At 43.2% G+C, this 16,852-nt stretch overlaps 1 protein-coding gene across 3 annotated transcripts in view; it reads left to right on the top strand.

Moving 5' to 3' along the window:
• The window catches only part of VPS13A (vacuolar protein sorting 13 homolog A), a 489,236-nt gene that overhangs the window by 140,514 nt on the left and 331,870 nt on the right, over positions 1–16,852 (top strand). For all 3 annotated transcript variants that reach the window (XM_033927056.1, XM_033927035.1, XM_033927045.1), the window contains exons 23-24: positions 99–237; positions 13,242–13,326. In XM_033927056.1, the coding sequence (XP_033782947.1) occupies positions 99–237; positions 13,242–13,326 (224 nt within the window). The remainder of the gene's footprint in view (positions 1–98; positions 238–13,241; positions 13,327–16,852) is intronic.

Below are 16,852 nucleotides of genomic sequence, written 5' to 3' on the forward strand. Positions count from 1 at the left end.
GGGATCTGGAAGGTCCTTTTTCCCTTTTATTCTTCAGTTTATAAAGCACTAATATGTATTGATGCTGAATTGCTATAACAAGATTTATTTTCACACAGATTTAAAATCTTTGGAGAGCTGCCTTTACTTTCTGTCCGCATCTCAGATGAAAAGCTGAGAGGTATCCTGGAACTGATTGACAGCATTCCTAAACCAGAAAGTCCTCCAGCTTCCTCCATCTCACCCAAAAAAGTTCAGGTATATTTGTTTTATATTGCATACTTTGTTCCTTTTTTTGTGGCAATTTTTCAAATTGTATTTTATGGTTTATTCTAAGTTGTGCATTATCTTTTTTACAAAGTAATTCAAGGCATATACAATTAAAACAAAATTTTAGAAAAGAACTTTAGAGTAACTATAGGAAAACAAATCATTCATAACAAGAAAACATTCAAATATCTTGGCAGTAACTATGAGCATTTTACATTTTAATCCAGCAGGATCAAAATGAGATCAATCGCTAAAAACTTCCATAGAGAAATGGGTTTTTAGACTAATTTAAATATTTTTAAAATATTTCTGCACAAATTGCAAGAGTCAAATTATGCCACAGGAACGTGGCCATAAAATGTTACTTTTTCCTCATTGACTACTACTATTTGTCATTTCTATAGTGCTGAAAGGCTTACGCAGCACTGTACATTTAACATGTAATAGACGGTTCCTGCTCAGAACAGCTTACAATCAAATTGGATATACAGAACATAAAGGGGTTTGGGAATTTCTTGCAGAGAGAATGGTAAGATGGACATAGGTATCTTATGGGAGTGTGAGTTAGGAGTTGAAAGTAGCTTCAAAGAAGTGCTTTCAGCTTGGATTTGAATACTGCTAGCGATAGAGCCTGACATAATGACTCAAGCAGTCTGTTCCAAGCATACGGTTCAACAAGATAGAAGGGACGGAATCAGGAGTTGCCAGTGGAGGAGAAGGGTACAGATAAGAGAGACTTACCCAGTGGATAAAGATCAAGAGGTATCGAGCATAGGGGGAGATAAGTGGGGAGAGATATTGAAGGGCTGTAGAGTGAATGCACTTGTAAGTCAATAAGAGGAATTTGAACCATATTTGGAAATGAATGAGGAACCAATGAAGTGACTTGAGTAGAGAGGTAATGAAAACATGGTGGCTTTCACAAAATATAAATCGTGAAGCAGAATTTTGAATGGATTGAAGGAGAGAAAGATGGTTGAATGGAAGACCTGAGAGAAGCAAGTTGCAGTAATCTAAACAAAAAGCGATGAAAGTGTGGATAAGGGTTTTGAAAGTGTGCTCGGAAAGGAGAAGTCTGATTTTGGTAATATTATAGAGGAAGAAGTGACAGGCTTTAGCAGTTTGGTTCTGAGTGGAGAAGGATAGTGAGGAGTCAAAGATGACACATAGGTTGCGAGCTGATAAGACAGAAGGAGAGTGTTGTCCACATAAATAGAAAATGGTGGGAGAGGCAAGGTGGTGTTATAGTGAAAGGATAAGGAGCTTGGTCTTAGCCACATTCACTTTTAGATGGCGGTGAAACATCCAGGCGGCAATAACTCGTGCCTAGAGTCCTGTAGAGAGATCTAGTGTGGAGAAGTAGATCTGGGAGTCATTGGCATAGAGATGATACTGGAAACCATGGGAGGAGATCAGTGCACCGAGGGAGTGGGTATAGATGGAGAAAAAGAGAGGTTCCAAGACAGAGTCTTGATGTGCACAAATTGATTGGAATAGCATTGAAGGAGGGTCTCTTATTGCATACACTAAAAATGAGATGGGAGAGATGGAAAGAAAATCAGGAGAGAACAGAACTCTGGAATCCCAATGAGGATAGTGTGTCATGGAGTTGGTGGTGATCAACAGCGTTGAAAGCAGCAGATAGATCAAGAAGGATGAGGATAGAGTTAGAGGCCTTTGAATCTGGCTAGATACAGGTCATTGGATAGCAAGGATAGTTTCCATGGAATGCAATGAGTGAAAATCTGATTTAAGTGAATCAAGAATAGCTTGAAATGAAAGGAAGTCCAGGCAGCGGCAGTAGCTTGGATAAGAAGGGGAGGCGGGAGATGGGGTGATAGTTGGAGAGGCATTTGGGGGTCTAGTGAGGGTTTTTTGAGCAGAAGTGTAACTACAGCATGTTTGAAGACATTGGGAACAGTTGCAGTGGATAGTGATAGGTTGAAGATATGACAGAGAAGAGGATGACAGTGGGGGTTAGAGTGCTGAGTAGGAGGGTGAGAATTGGATCAGAGGAGTAGGTAGTAGGTTTGGAGGATGAGAGATGATGTGCAGTAATTTCCGAAAAGGATGAAAAGGTGGCAGGGGTTGAAAGGAGGTTGGCAGAAGGGACAGATGGAAAGGGGGGACATGACCTGGTTGAGAACACAAGGTGAATCTTCTAAACCTTGTCATAGAAGAACTCAGCCATTGTCTAGGGAGAAAGTGAAGGGGAGAGTGGAGTTGAGGGCACTTTGAGTAGAGAGATTAGTGTGGCAAAGAAATGGCAAGGGCTAGAGTTAAGAGAGTTAAATGGGCATAGTATTCTTGTTTGGCAAGTGAGAGGGCAGACTGGAAGGATGTCAGCAGGAATTTGAAATGTATGCGGGATTCAAGCCAGGCATAGGAGCGCAGATAGTAGATGTTGGAGTTCAGCCAGGGCTGGACTTTGGCATGTCTTACAGATGACTCCCAGTAGACCTGAGATGGACTTCATAGAACAAATCTATGATCATTGATAGAACAAAAAAGCAATCAGCGGTATAAGGAATTGTTTAATTTTGAAAGATAGTCGTGTAATCAAGTTCAAAGTGCCTTAAATGCCAGTGTAAATGTTTTGAATTAAATCCTATGCTTTATTGGGAGCCAATCCAGTCTCCAAAGGAGTTGGGTCAGTATTCTCCCTAGGGCCTTTTAGCTGGGTGTTCTGCCCAGCTAATTTAGATGACCACCCAGCTGTCATCTCGATTGCGAATCCTGCTTCTGCCGCCGCTGCTCAGCATTTTTTTAAAAACCCTCTCACCGGCTTGGAGATTTCCCTTTTTTTAAAAACTCTAGCAAGCAACTTGAACTCATGCACCGGGGCTCTAACGTGTGTGTGCCGATTTCTCTTTGAAACCAGAAGTGTCCCGGGGGGGGGGGGGGGAGAGGGAGAAGAAAAGGGAAGCTGGCACACACAGCTTAAACCCCGGAGTTTGCTACAGGCTAAGGTCAGCGACGGAGAGAAGCTAAGGAAGACAGGTCAGCTACAGAGGGAAGCTTACAACTTTCTGCTTTTACTTGCTTCGGGCCTTCCTCGCTGCCAGGTCCTGCCTACTTTCTGTTTCCACGAAGGCAGGACCCAGCAACGAGGAAGGCCCGAAGCAAGCAAGAGCAGCAAGTTATAAGCTTCCCTCCGTCGCTGACCTATGGAAGATAGGTCAGCGATGGAGGGAAGCTTACAACTTGCTTTAGTCTGTAGCGACTCTGCCGACGAGTGTGTGAGATGGGAGGGATGGGAAAAGAAATGCTGCTGCTGCACCCAATTGGGGGGAGGGGAAGCGAAATGCTGCTGTTGCACCCAATGGGGGAAGGGAGAAGAGAAATTCTGCTACTGCACCCAATTGGGGGGGGGTAGAGAAATGCTGCACCCAATTGGGGGGGAAGTAGAAGAGAAATGTTCTGATGCTGCACCCATTTTTTTGGGGGGGTAGAGAGGGGGAAGAGAAATGTTGCTGCTGCACCCAATTGGGGAGAGAGAGGGGAGAAGGAAGACCAGGGAAGGGAGAGGAGAGGAAAGAGATGACAAGACCATGGGAGGGAAAGGAAAGGAGCTACCAGACCATGGAGGGGGAAGGGATGTCAGGGCATATGAGGAGAGGGGGAGGAGACAGATGACAGACCAGGTGAAAAGGAAGGAAGGAGTGAAAGGAAGGAGAAGAGATGCCAGATAATGGAGTTGGAGGAGGAGATAGAAGGAGAGGAGAGAGATGTCAGGGCATGGGGAGAGAGAAGGGAAGGAGATAGAGATGCCAGACCATGGGGTGGAGGGGGAAGGAAGGCAGGAAAGGAGAAGAGAGAGATGCCAGAGCATAGGGGAGGGGGGTAGAGACAAAAAAATGGAGAGGGGTTGAAGCTGAAACGAATCATGTACAAAGAAGAGAAAGGGCACAGGATATACAGTTTGTTGAAGGGACATAGAAAGAGGGAAGATACCATATGGAACAGAGAGAGAGTGGATAGTGGATGTAAGGGGCAGAGAGAGGGTGGACAGTAGATGGAAGGGGTAGAGCGAGAGAGAGCAGAGGCTGTGTGGAAGGGACAAAGTGAAAAACAGATGTATATAAGGGAGCGAGGACAAACGCTGAATAGAAAGAAAAGCGAAGAGAAGATGATTAAAGCAGAAATGACAAAAGATAGAAAAATTTTTTTGTTGCTTTACATAGAATCAAGTAGTATTGTAACTGTATTGATTAAAGTTTATAAATAAGAAATGGAAATAAGGCAATTTTTTGGGGACTAAACCCCTTTCCTCGGGTCAGGACAGGATACCATAACAGCAGTATACTGTACTGTCTTGAAGAAAGATTTGGCCTCTGAAAGCTAATTAAAAATGGATTTGTCCAATAAAATGGTATTTTCTTTTCTTATTACAGTGGTGCCTCGCATAACGGACGCCTCGCACAGCGAACGCTGCGCACAACGAACTTTATGTCTTGATCCGTACAACGAACTTCGTTTCACACAACGAAGTCGCCCGAGCTGCATCCTTCCGCGCAGGCACTGCTTAACTGCCCTCTCTCCGCCTGGCTCCCTCTTGCCCCCCCGACTCCCCGACACGATCGGGGCAAGAGGGAGCTCAAGCCCTCTTGCCCCCCGACTCCCCGACACGATCGGGGCAAAAGGGAGCCCAAGCCCTCTTGCCCCGCCGATTCCCCAACTCCCCGACAATATCGGGCCAGGAGGGAGCCCAAGTCCTCCTGGCCACGGCGACCCCCTAACCCCACCCTGCACTACATTACGGGCAGGAGGGATCCCAGGCCCTCCTGCCCTCGACGCAAACCCCCCTCCCCCAACGACCGCCCCCCCCAAGAACCTCCGACCGCCCTCCCAGCCGACCCGCGACCCCCCTGGCCGACCCCCACGACACCCCCAACCCCCTTCCCCGTACCTTTCTGTAGTTGGCCGGACAGACGGGAGCCAAACCCGCCTGTCCGGCAGGCAGCCATCGACGGAATGAGGCCGGATTGGCCCATCCGTCCCAAAGCTCCGCCTACTGGTGGGGCCTAAGGCGCCTGGGCCAATCAGAATAGGCCCGGGAGCCTTAGGTCCCTCCTGGGGGCGGGGCCTGAGGCACATGGGCCCAACCCGACCATGTGCCTCAGGCCCTGCCCCCAGGAGGGACCTAAGGCTCCCGGGCCTATTCTGATTGGCCCAGGCGCCTTAGGCCCCACCAGTAGGCGGAGCTTTGGGACGGATGGGCCAATCCGGCCTCATTCCGTCGATGGCTGCCTGCCGGACAGGCGGGTTTGGCTCCCGTCTGTCCGGCCAACTACAGAAAGGTACGGGGAAGGGGGATGGGGGTGTCGTGGGGGTCGGCCAGGGGGGTCGCGGGTCGGCTGGGAGGGCGGTCGGAGGTTCTTGGGGGGGGCGGTCGTTGGGGGGAGGGGGGTTTGCGTCGAGGGCAGGAGGGCCTGGGATCCCTCCTGCCCGTAATGTAGTGCAGGGTGGGGTTAGGGGGTCGCCGTGGCCAGGAGGACTTGGGCTCCCTCCTGGCCCGATATTGTCGGGGAGTTGGGGAATCGGCGGGGCAAGAGGGCTTGGGCTCCCTTTTGCCCCGATCGTGTCGGGGAGTCGGGGGGCAAGAGGGCTTGAGCTCCCTCTTGCCCCGATCGTGTCGGGGAGTCGGGGGGGGGCAAGAGGGCTTGAGCTCCCTCTTGCCCCGATCGTGTCGGGGAGTCGGGGGGGCAAGAGGGCTTGAGCTCCCTCTTGCCCCGATCGTGTCGGGGAGTCGGGGGGGGGGCAAGAGGGCTTGAGCTCCCTCTTGCCCCGATCGTGTCGGGGAGTCGGGGGGGCAAGAGGGCTTGAGCTCCCTCTTGCCCCGATCGTGTCGGGGAGTCGGGGGGCAAGAGGGCTTGAGCTCCCTCTTGCCCCGATCGTGTCGGGGGTGCCAGGGACCACACGGAGTCACCCACCGTACCACCCGATTCGGGTAAGCGCAGGTATCGGTGGGTGGCTTATTTGCGGGGGGGTGCCTTATTTTACATTTTTTTCTAAAAAGGGGGGGCTGTCTTATTTGATGGCCCTGCCTTATCGGGGAAACACGGTAGAAAAAAAAAAAAAAAATGAACAGTTAAGTCCCAGTTTTTGCCGCTGAGACTCTGCCCTCTCTCACTGTAAAATTAGACTCTACTTAGTCTGTCTTTAAATTTAAAAAATGTGTGTTGTTTTAAAAAACAATTATGTTTTTAGATGTATCTAAATAAAAATAATAACCAAAAATTTATCTTTTTTTATGTCATCTTAGCATATTTTATGCTGCAGAACGAATTATTTTTTTTTACATGTATTCTTATGGGAAAACGCGTTTCACATAACGAACGTTTCACATAACAAACTTGCTCCTGGAACCAATTAAGTTCGTTGTGTGAGGCACCACTGTATTTGTTTTATTTCTATTTGTTAATTTGTAAAGTGGTGATTGTTATGTAGCAGTTTTTTCAAATTTACATCTACTATCTTTATATTTTGCACAGTATTAGGGGACATGTGTCTCTGTTTCTGTGGTGTTGCATTGTATGCAGAGTCTGGTTTCTTGGTTCAGTTTAACTTTTGTCTACATATTTCTATTTTTTAGTTTGTGATTATTCCATATTGTGCGAGGGTATATCTGTGTTCTGTGTGTATAAAAAGGACATGGCTTTCTGTTAGCAGGATCAATTGACTCTGCAGGATCTGGCTTGTTTAGTTTTACAATGCGTGTGTTAGTGTTCTAGTGCTCACAGCAGTGTTTAAGATGCTGCCTTTTCCTAGGTGCACCCTTGTTGTGTGACTCATGGATTATTACTAAAAATATCTCTTTTATATAGAGAAGGAGATTGTTAAAAAATGATCAGCACTGGCTGTCATATATAGTATACTAAGTACGCCACTGGATTTAATGACCCTATTCTAACTTTACTTTTGACATAGGTGTTGTCCCCCGTCCCCTACACACACACTATAAAGAATTAAATTAAAGTTGTATTAACATCAAGCAGCTTTCAAATGACATTATAAGCAAATAAAAATAAAATATATTTAATACATTGCTAATTACCTGCATCTTTACCTAAACTGTTTTGCCCTAGCTCTCACTTAGATCTTTATCTGCTACTTTTTTATTTTGTTGTAGTGCAATCACACAGGTCTCCTTCAAGGCTCAGTAACACCTCTCCATAAATTATGTGGAAGAGGTCTGGAAGTGGGGATCACATCTATTTCATATCCTCAGTGAGACCTCAGGAAGGAACCTAGTGATCAAAACATTATTAGAGGTGCTGTAGAGCCATTTCTTGTATGACTGGATGAGCTATATTTATCTTTTTTTTTAGTTGTTTAAATTCATTCAGAAATAAATGACTAGATTGAACCTAATGACTTCATTAACACATTTCCCTTTTTTAAACCTCTATACCATTTGAAAGAGGGTGAATATCTAATTATTTACTTCTAGAATTGGATACTTCTTAAATTTAGTGAAAATATTGTGGGCACAAGTGTCAAACCTTAAAAAAGGAAGTCATAGTGAGCATTGTAAAATAATAATTAACTAATAAGAATAGTACACATTTAATTTTCCCCACCACCAAATTTCCCTGTCCCGCCCCACCTGGATACTTTTTCATGCCACCCGGCTGGAAAATATTTCTGGGGAGAACACGGGGGGTGTTGATCACCTTTTCCTGGAATGACATAATACATGTGGGAAAGTTCTAGAAAATAGATTCAAAGTATGAGGTAGCATTTTAAATTTAGACTTATTACTTAGAGCTCTCCAAGCTCATGTAATAGTTGATCACTACCTGTTTAATCTGTCTAAATTTCTGATTTCCACAAAGTCATTTGCAATGAAGTTAAAGTAGTTTATGTATAGGTCACCACCCTGATGAAATAGTGACTTGCTTTTCTTGCTACCTTTTTGTATTTTTCTTTTAAACTTCTTTATTTCCTTTCCTCTTTTGTGTCCTTTCTTGCAGCTTTAAACTCGATAGTCTAAATGGTAATGGTTGACCTGTATAAATTCTTTTAAATATAACCTTATATCGACCCCTTCCCCACCAAAACACCACCAGCAATAACAGAAACCCTAACCAACTTCGATACCATCTCTCATGAAGAACTTAGCGGAACTGAAGACACATTCCGGCCCTCAAACTCCATCTTGGACTCCTGCCCATTGCATCTCCTAATGTCAGCCAAATATTCCTTTATAAACTATCCTCCCATTCATCAACACCTTGCTACCAACAGGACAAGTGCCCGAAAGTTGGATATCAGCAATCATAAAGCTGATCCTAAAAAAAAAAAAAAAAAAATCATCCTTAGACCCAAACACACCAACCAACTTCAGGCCTGTCTCCAACCTGCCCTACATATGTAAGATATAGGAAAAGGCAGCACTAACCTAGCTACAAACATTCATCGACAAATGGGAGGCCCTTTCCACATTCCAGTCAGGCTTCAGAAAACACCACAGCATTGAAACTATCTTATTCGACATAATGACTGCTGGCAACTGCTGGATAAGGGAAATGACATCCTATTTGTCTTGCTTGACCTGAGTGCAGCTTTTGATACCATCGATCACTCTATCCTCCTCTCCTATCTAGCAGAAATCAGTATCTCTGATATCAGCACTACACTGGTTCCAATCCTTTCTGAGCCAAAGATCCCAAACTGATCTATCCAAACTGAAACAAATCAAATATGGAGTACCACAGGGGTTTCATATTATCCCCTCTTCTTTTCAATCTCTACATCAGACCAGTACTTGACATAGCCCAAATATACCAAATCAAAATCCACTCCTTTGCTGACAACGCTCAATTATACCTATCACTAGAAGCAAATCAGGACACCCAACCCTGAAGAACTGCTTATTCAAAATTAAACATTGAATGACTTTGAACAAACTTCAGCTGAACACCTCCAAGACTGAACTATACTATGGATTAGGAAAGAAAAATGCTCCTACACCCACCCTTCCCTAACCTGGGAATCAACTACCTTGATGTCAAAAGACAAAGTACAGAGCCTAGGAATTACTTTTAACTCAAACCTATCATTCTCCAAATACATCTCACGAGTAGTCTCTTCATCTTTCTACTACTCCAAAGATAAGAAACTACTTCACGGAACAAGACTTCACCCAACTACTCTATGCCTTTGTCCTTACATGCCTGGATTACTGCAACACTTTATTCAACGGTCTTACAGCAAAAACACCAGATGACTACAGTGGGTTCAAAATGCAGCAATAAGACTACTGAAAAACGTACAAGCCCATGACCTAGTCTTTCCAGCACTAATATTGGCCCACTGGCTGCCCATAACAAATGCTACATTTTCAAAGGCTTAGTGTTAGCATATACTGTATTTTTCGCTTCACAAGACGCATCTGACCATAAGACGCATCCTAGATTTAGAGGAGGAAAACAAGAAAAAAACATTCTGAACCAAATTCTCCCTGCCAAGTTCTGCACCCTGTCCCCCCCCTCTGGTGGTCTAGTGGTAGGCCGGGACAGGGCAGACAGGCCTAGTGGCTGGCAGGCAGGTAGGGATAGGGCAGGCAGGCCGCCTCCCCCTCCCAGACAGCCCTCCCAGGCAGACAGGCTTTCTCCCTCCCAGGCAGCCCCCCCCAGGCAGACATGCCTCCCCCCTCCAGGCAAGAAAGCAAGCAGGCCGTACCCCTCCCAGGCAGGCAGGCCCAGCCTCTCCCTGCTCCCTCCATATTTTTAATTTGGCAGGGCAGGCCCCGGCCTCCCTCCCCCTTACCTTTTTTTCCATTCTGGCGCACTCCCTTGCTGGACACGGCTGCCTGCCTTTTCTCCGCCGGTTTCAGCAAGCAGTGATGGCTGATGCGGCTCGAGTCCTCTTCTTTTCCCTTGCAGCAGAGCGGCGCACAGGGCTGCCTGCCCAATCTCGCGCTGTTTCCCATGAGAACTCAGTTCTCCCAGGAAGTGGCGCGAGATTGGACAGGCAGCTCTGTGCGCCGCTCTGCTGCAAGGGAAAAGAAGAGAACTCGAGTCGTGTCAGCCGTCGCATCTTGCGGGGACCAGGCAGACAGCCGTGTCTAGCAAGGGAGAGTGTCAGAATGAAAAAAAAGGTAACAGGGGTGGGGTGGAGTGGTTTTGGGGTTGGGTATTCCCTCCATAAGACGCACCTTTATTTCCACTCCCTTTTTGGGGGTGTAGAATGTGCGTCTTATGGAGCGAAAAATACAGTAAATCCCTCTACAACATGACACTCAAATATTTTTCAAACAAACTTCCTCTCTACACCCCAAAGAGAACATGATGCTCCCAAGATGAAATGTGCCTACATACATCATCAGGACACACCAGACAGCCTGGAAAATGATCCTTTTCCAATTTCTTACCAAACCTCTGAACAGCCTACCTTCTCATATCAGAGCCCTTAAATGTTCCTTTTTTTTTTTTTTTTAATTAATTTTATAAATTGTATAAATTGTATTTCTGCCTTTTACCTACTTGTTCCAGTCTGTATTAATAGAACATAATGATTAGTTTGTATAATTTTGTCTCATTTGTATTTGTCATCCCTGGATTTTATTGTACATTACAATTATGTAATACGCATTGAAATATTGGATATTGCGTAAAATCAAAATTTAATAAACTTGAAACTTGAAACTTCTTAACTTAACCAGCATCAGTAAGTAATCATATATGAAGATATATTGCAACACACTATGTAAACCCTATATTGTAACACTGTGAATGTAAACTGTAACTCATTCTGAGCTTTTTGGGGAGGACAGGATATAATTCTAAATAAATAAATGTAAAATATAAAAATGAATGTTTGAAATAAAAGTTCAAGAAATTGGTTAAAATATATGGTAGTTTTAAGTTACTCGATAAAGGAATTAATGTTAAACTTGTGTCCATAGATTTTTTTTTTCCTTCTTCTTAATAGCAAGCATATTCTGCATTCTCCGAGGTCCAGCAGAATAGATGGGTGGTGTCATTCAGTGGAGCCTGTGCAGTTAACGCTTCTACAGCACTTTTCAAGAACTTTTGGGAATGTCTTGCTGAGCATATGAACCTGTTCCTGCTGCTGTTGTGCAGAACCCTTTTTCCTTCTTTTTTTCATGGAGCCAAACAGACATCTTTTGCAGAGTAATTCTCCTCAGTCTCCATTTTGTGGCAAATCTTGGGTGGGGTTTTTTTTTTCCTCCAGTAGATTTGCTCGCCTTTAAAAGTTTGCTTCTTTTATTGGCAGCTCAATGGACTGTTTTTTAGGTCGTAGACCATCTGGCTATGTACATTTTTACTTTGATGTATTGTTTGATTCTAAAGTTGCTATTTTTAAGAAGATCCCAGTAGCTTCAAGAGGTATTACTTGTACAACAGACTCGCATCCATTACAAATACTCTTAATTGGTGCCTGCAATGCCTGGGACCCAACATCATAATCTCGCTCATTTTTATTCTGTGTTCCCAGATGTCCAAGAGGGCTTCAAGATAGAGAAAAGGAGGAAAAGGTTTTTGGTCCAAATAGGAGAGGTCCAGAGATGTCTGCATTGGAAGCATTGATTTCTAAGGGTCCTAGAGCTGCATCATCTGCTGGAGACGCATCGACCTAGTGCTTCTAGATTTCCTTTGACAATGAGCATCGAAAGAGGCTTGGTCATCCTGCAATTCCCTCCTGATGAAAAAGAAAATGATTCATCCTTGTCTTTATTGGTGCCAAGACTGTAATGCTGTGTTATCTGACAGAGGTTTGAACAAGTAGACAATGCTACTTGTTGAAGCAGTGTACTGAGAGCACTAAGACTGGTTATATCAGCCATACTGGCGTCAGTTTGTACTGTACTGGGAGAGGAAGCTGCACCGAAGCACATGGGATTCCTTGGTATTGGACATCCCTGGCCAATACGTGAATATGTAGTCTGAGACAGGCAAATGCTCAAACAACTTCTTTGGAATATTTTTATGACTCTGAGCACTCATGGGACTATTAAGAAGAGCCAGAATTTGTCTTGGAGGAAGCGTCCCCAAGCCTTCCATCCGATCCCTTTTCATCTCATGAGAGGCATAAATCCTTATCTGGGGAATTCTCGCTTGCTCATTTATTTTGTTGGACATAGAAGAGCTTCCCAGGGCAGGGCAGAACTGTTGGATATTGTAGAATTCCTTGACCTACCCAGGGATGCAGTGACAGCACCCATTCACAGAATCCTGAAGGAAGTTCAAATGAAAACGTGTAAAACCCTCCTCTGCATTTCTTCTATCAATAAGGTTGACTCTCTGTATGGAGTTCAAAATGCTTCTGGATTTGAGAAACAGCAGCTTCCTCCACTGCTCCATGATGGTCATATCTACTCTGAAAAGAACCTGGATTTGAAGCTGCTTTCAAATCCTAACTCCAACCCACTTGCAATGCACCCATATTTAATCACCTATCCTATCTGCCTTGTTACACCCTTTGTAATTCCCAGCTGAGCAATGTGTATTGAGTCATCCTTTTTGTCCTGTCTGTCATAATTAGATTACAAGCTCTTTCGAGCAGGGACTGTCTCTTTCATGTTTAATGTACAGCACTGTGTGTGTCTGGTAATGCTGTAGAAATAAGTAGTTAGTAAGGTTGGAAAAGGATTTGAGGTTCTTTTGCTATTCCAGAAGTATTTTAATATGAATAAATGCGATTCACATTTTTGATGTGTAAGCTTAAAAAAATGTGGTATAATGTGTGATTACAATATAGTGCAAGATTTTATAAAGTTGTGATAAATTTTGTTTCATTAGAAAGGAAAGGTTCCACTTAGCATTTGTTTACAGAGTTGTTTCTAGTCCTTCATGTTTGATATGTGGGGCTAAGTTTAGGGACAAAAGAGTCAGAAAGAAAAAAAAAAAAGAACGAATTGCTAACATACTTTATTTGCATACATAAAATTGCTGTGTCTATAGAGTTGTTAATTTCTATTCATCGCCTCAAATATTAAGGTTTATTAACCTTGCTAATTTCAGATGCCAAAGTCTCCTCCTCTTACCACACCTCAGTCATCACATAGACAATCTCCTCTCTTGGAACTTCAATCATTTATGGAGTCTGGTAATATTTTTAACATTCTTTTTAAATAAATGAACATTAAAGTTGATTTAGTGTTGTCTCCTTAAGAAATCACTGCTTACAGAGCATATCTAGTATTTAATGTATTTTTATAAACTAATTAAAGGGAAGTGCTGCAGTCCGATCTGAAGTATAATTGAGTAATACCTATAATTTTGCTAAATGTTATAAAGTGAGCATATCAGGGGCTTCTGTATCAGTATTACAATACAGAGTTAAGACCGGCATAATTATGGCATAATCAATCATCCTGCTTATCTTACCAGCATATCGATCATCCTACTTATGTGCATATGTTCATACTACAGAATGACAAGGGGGCAAATTTTTCACCGTCCCCGCGGGAACTCATTTTCTCATCCCGTCCCGGAGAGTTCTTTTTCTCCCCCTGCCCCATTCCTGAAAGCTCCATCCTCATCTGCACAAGTCTCAAACTCTTTAAAATCATAAGTGTTCGAGGCTTGTGCAGTTAAGGCAGAGCTTACAGGAATGGGACAGCAACAAAACTCGTGGGGACAGGATGGGAAAACTTAGTTCCTGCAGGGACAGGGAGAAATTTGTCCCCGTGTCATTCTCTAGTTCGTACCAAATCAGTCATCCTACACATCTACATTACATTACATTAGTGATTTTTATTCCGCCATTACCTTGCAGTTCAAGGCGGATTACAGAAGAGGATTTTTGGACCTATCCAGAGGTGTTACAGAGTGGAGCAGGTTGCTTCAGAGGATTGAAATGTTTCATACGGTGTTAGTCTTCATGGATTTCTTGAATAGTAGGGTGTTTATTTCTTTTCTGAAAGTTTTGTAGTCTGGGGTCACGATTAGTAGATTGGAGAGTTGGTGGTCTAGTTTTGCTGCCTGTGTGGCTAGAAGGCCATTGTACAGTTCCTTTGGAGTTACATGTCCCTCCGTCAACTAAAAGATCTTTCATCAGTAGTTTCTCAAACATACCTGTCTTTCTTGATCTTTGTAAGATATTACAGTTGCAACATTCTCAAAAATTTGTAAAAAAGTTTTTCCGAAGCTCTTTTCATAGCGTCTTACGCCACTTACGGACTGGTTTTACCGGAAGAATCAACCTTCACCAAAGATCGTAGGCAAATCCCACTACACATCAACAGAGTTTTAAAAGGACAACGGGCTCTTCTACCGGAAGTTCTACCCCGGAAGTAGTATACTTTAACCTATCTAAACATAAACGTTATAAGCACTTATTTCATTTTTATTTTTATTTATTTTGGGACTGAAAAAGATTTTTGTTCAGCCAGAAGGTCATTTTCTAAAATTACACACAGGCATTCGTAGGGGTGGAGTTTGCTCTTATTTTATAAATATGTACATGGACGTGTAAAATAAGTTGACAGATTTGTGGAAGCCCATGAGCAGGTGTAAAATGTAGAACCGTTCCTGTGCAAAACTGGTAAAACTTGAATGCATTCCTACTGCCAAAGTTAGGCAAAATTACCTCGTTTATCAAAGATTGATTAGGTTATCAATCTAACAGCACTAATGTCATTAATGAATACTTCTTAGAAGCATAACTTCATTTTTCCTAAAAAGCAAAGGAGATCCTAAAAATTTCTGGGAAGCAATCCATGAGAAAACCTTACTACATTTAAGTGAAAAACATTCTCCAGACAGTGTGTACATTAGATCCTTGACACATTTGCATGTTTTTATTGAAGCTTGCTTTAATGGAATTCTCTCAGTATCTGGTCTGAGTACTCCTCTATAAAGAACGTTTGAGTTCAGACCTGGTCTCTTCATCCATTGGCTTTGTCTAGAGTTTTGACACACAAAACACACCTACAAAAACTCAGCTGTTTTCACTGGACTTAAGTGGAGTTCTTTCTCAACGCATGAAGCTATTCTTGAGTTTGATTCAATAATGCTAAAATACTTGACATGGAAAGGATCTTTCCTAATAGCAGTGTCAGCCTTCCACACCAAACAGTGTATAGTTGTTCTTGCTTTCTGTTCTAAACCTGCATGCTGTGAATTGTGAAATGTTAGTTTACTATAAAGAGAGCGTAGCCACGTTATCAAGCAGCTCAGGTTTTTATATTTGATCTTAGTAGACAATGAACAGTAGTAGTTAAATAAAACTTTTCAGAGAGGCTAATGGACTGCATGTGTCCCGCTTCTGTGGCATAGCATGACTGCAGAAAGTCAGAGTAGTGCCATCATCCTTTGCCCGTTCATCCCACTCTGTACTGAAGAAACAGAGCAATGTGTGTTGATGAGGGTATGTATTCAGCAGTTCTACAAGTAGTCCTCCCCTCCCCTCCCCCAGATTGAACGGTATAGCTGTCATCTTAAGAGGCCAAAAACTAAATTATGACAGGTTTAAGATTCCCTGTTTCTGTTGCTGATTCATTTTGCTTTTCAACAGAGGGAGTGGAATTGTATACCTGTGTTTAGGGGAGGGGGGCCAGGATGAAGCAGTCACGTAAATCCACCGTCCAACTACTGCAGAGCTTAGGAGTCAGATTCCTAAGATGAAGGGATCCTGAGATAGCACTGACAACTAGCTGTGTTTAACACTATTGGATGGTCACACACACATGTTTAATTTAACCTGCTGTCTATGTTGAAATCCTATAACAGGTAAGCAACTTTGTTTTTGTCCTTTAGATTAGAGGTTCTTAACTCAGTCCTTGGGCCACATCCACCCAGTCAGGTTTTCAGGATACCCCCAGTAAATATGTATAAGTGGAAGCAGTGCATTCAGATTTATTAGGTGCCATCGACTCGTATTTGAGTCCTAGCGACTTGATAAAAATCATTAAGTTTTTGTGGCAGAATACAGAAGTAGATTGCCAGGCCTTTCTTCTGCACAGTTTAAATTTGATGTTATCACTTGTTGCATCAAACGCAATCTTCTGCCTCCAATACTGCCCTTCTGCTGCTAACCAGATGGGTGGTATATTATTAGTCTGACATCTCCGCTGAAACCTGCCAGTAGTGAAACTACCAACAGCATAGTTTTCAACTTCTCAGATGCACGCAAGCCCCAGTGGCATGCAGATTTACCTCATGCATATTCATTGTGGAAGTCTTGAACACTAGATTGGCTGAGGCCTTGGTTGAAACCCCCTGCTCTAAATGATTGATAAATATAGTAGTAAAGAGTGGTCCTAGCACCAATTTCTGTGGAACCTACTTGTCACCTTATATACTCTATACAAAATTTACTCAGTCCAAAAGCTGCTACCTATTTTTCTCAAAACTGTTCCTGATTTGGTGACTTTTAGAAAAGTGCTCAATTAGTCCAAATCTGAGGCTGAAATTTTGAAGGATTATGTAGCTGATATCCCTCTATCTTGTGGTATAAATAAGTACGTTTTCACTCAGTGGGTCACATCTAAAAATCAGTTTTCATGTGGTACTGTATCTAGTGGAATTCAAATGCTGTATTCAAGTTTCCCAAATCAAAGTTGTAACCAAAATTCTTGCCTTTCTCTCACCCCCAAACCACCATCAAATAAGGTTATTTGAGTGGGGAA

The sequence above is a fragment of the Geotrypetes seraphini genome, chromosome 1, assembly GCF_902459505.1.
Source record: "Geotrypetes seraphini chromosome 1, aGeoSer1.1, whole genome shotgun sequence".
NCBI classification, from domain to species: Eukaryota; Metazoa; Chordata; class Amphibia; order Gymnophiona; family Dermophiidae; genus Geotrypetes; species Geotrypetes seraphini.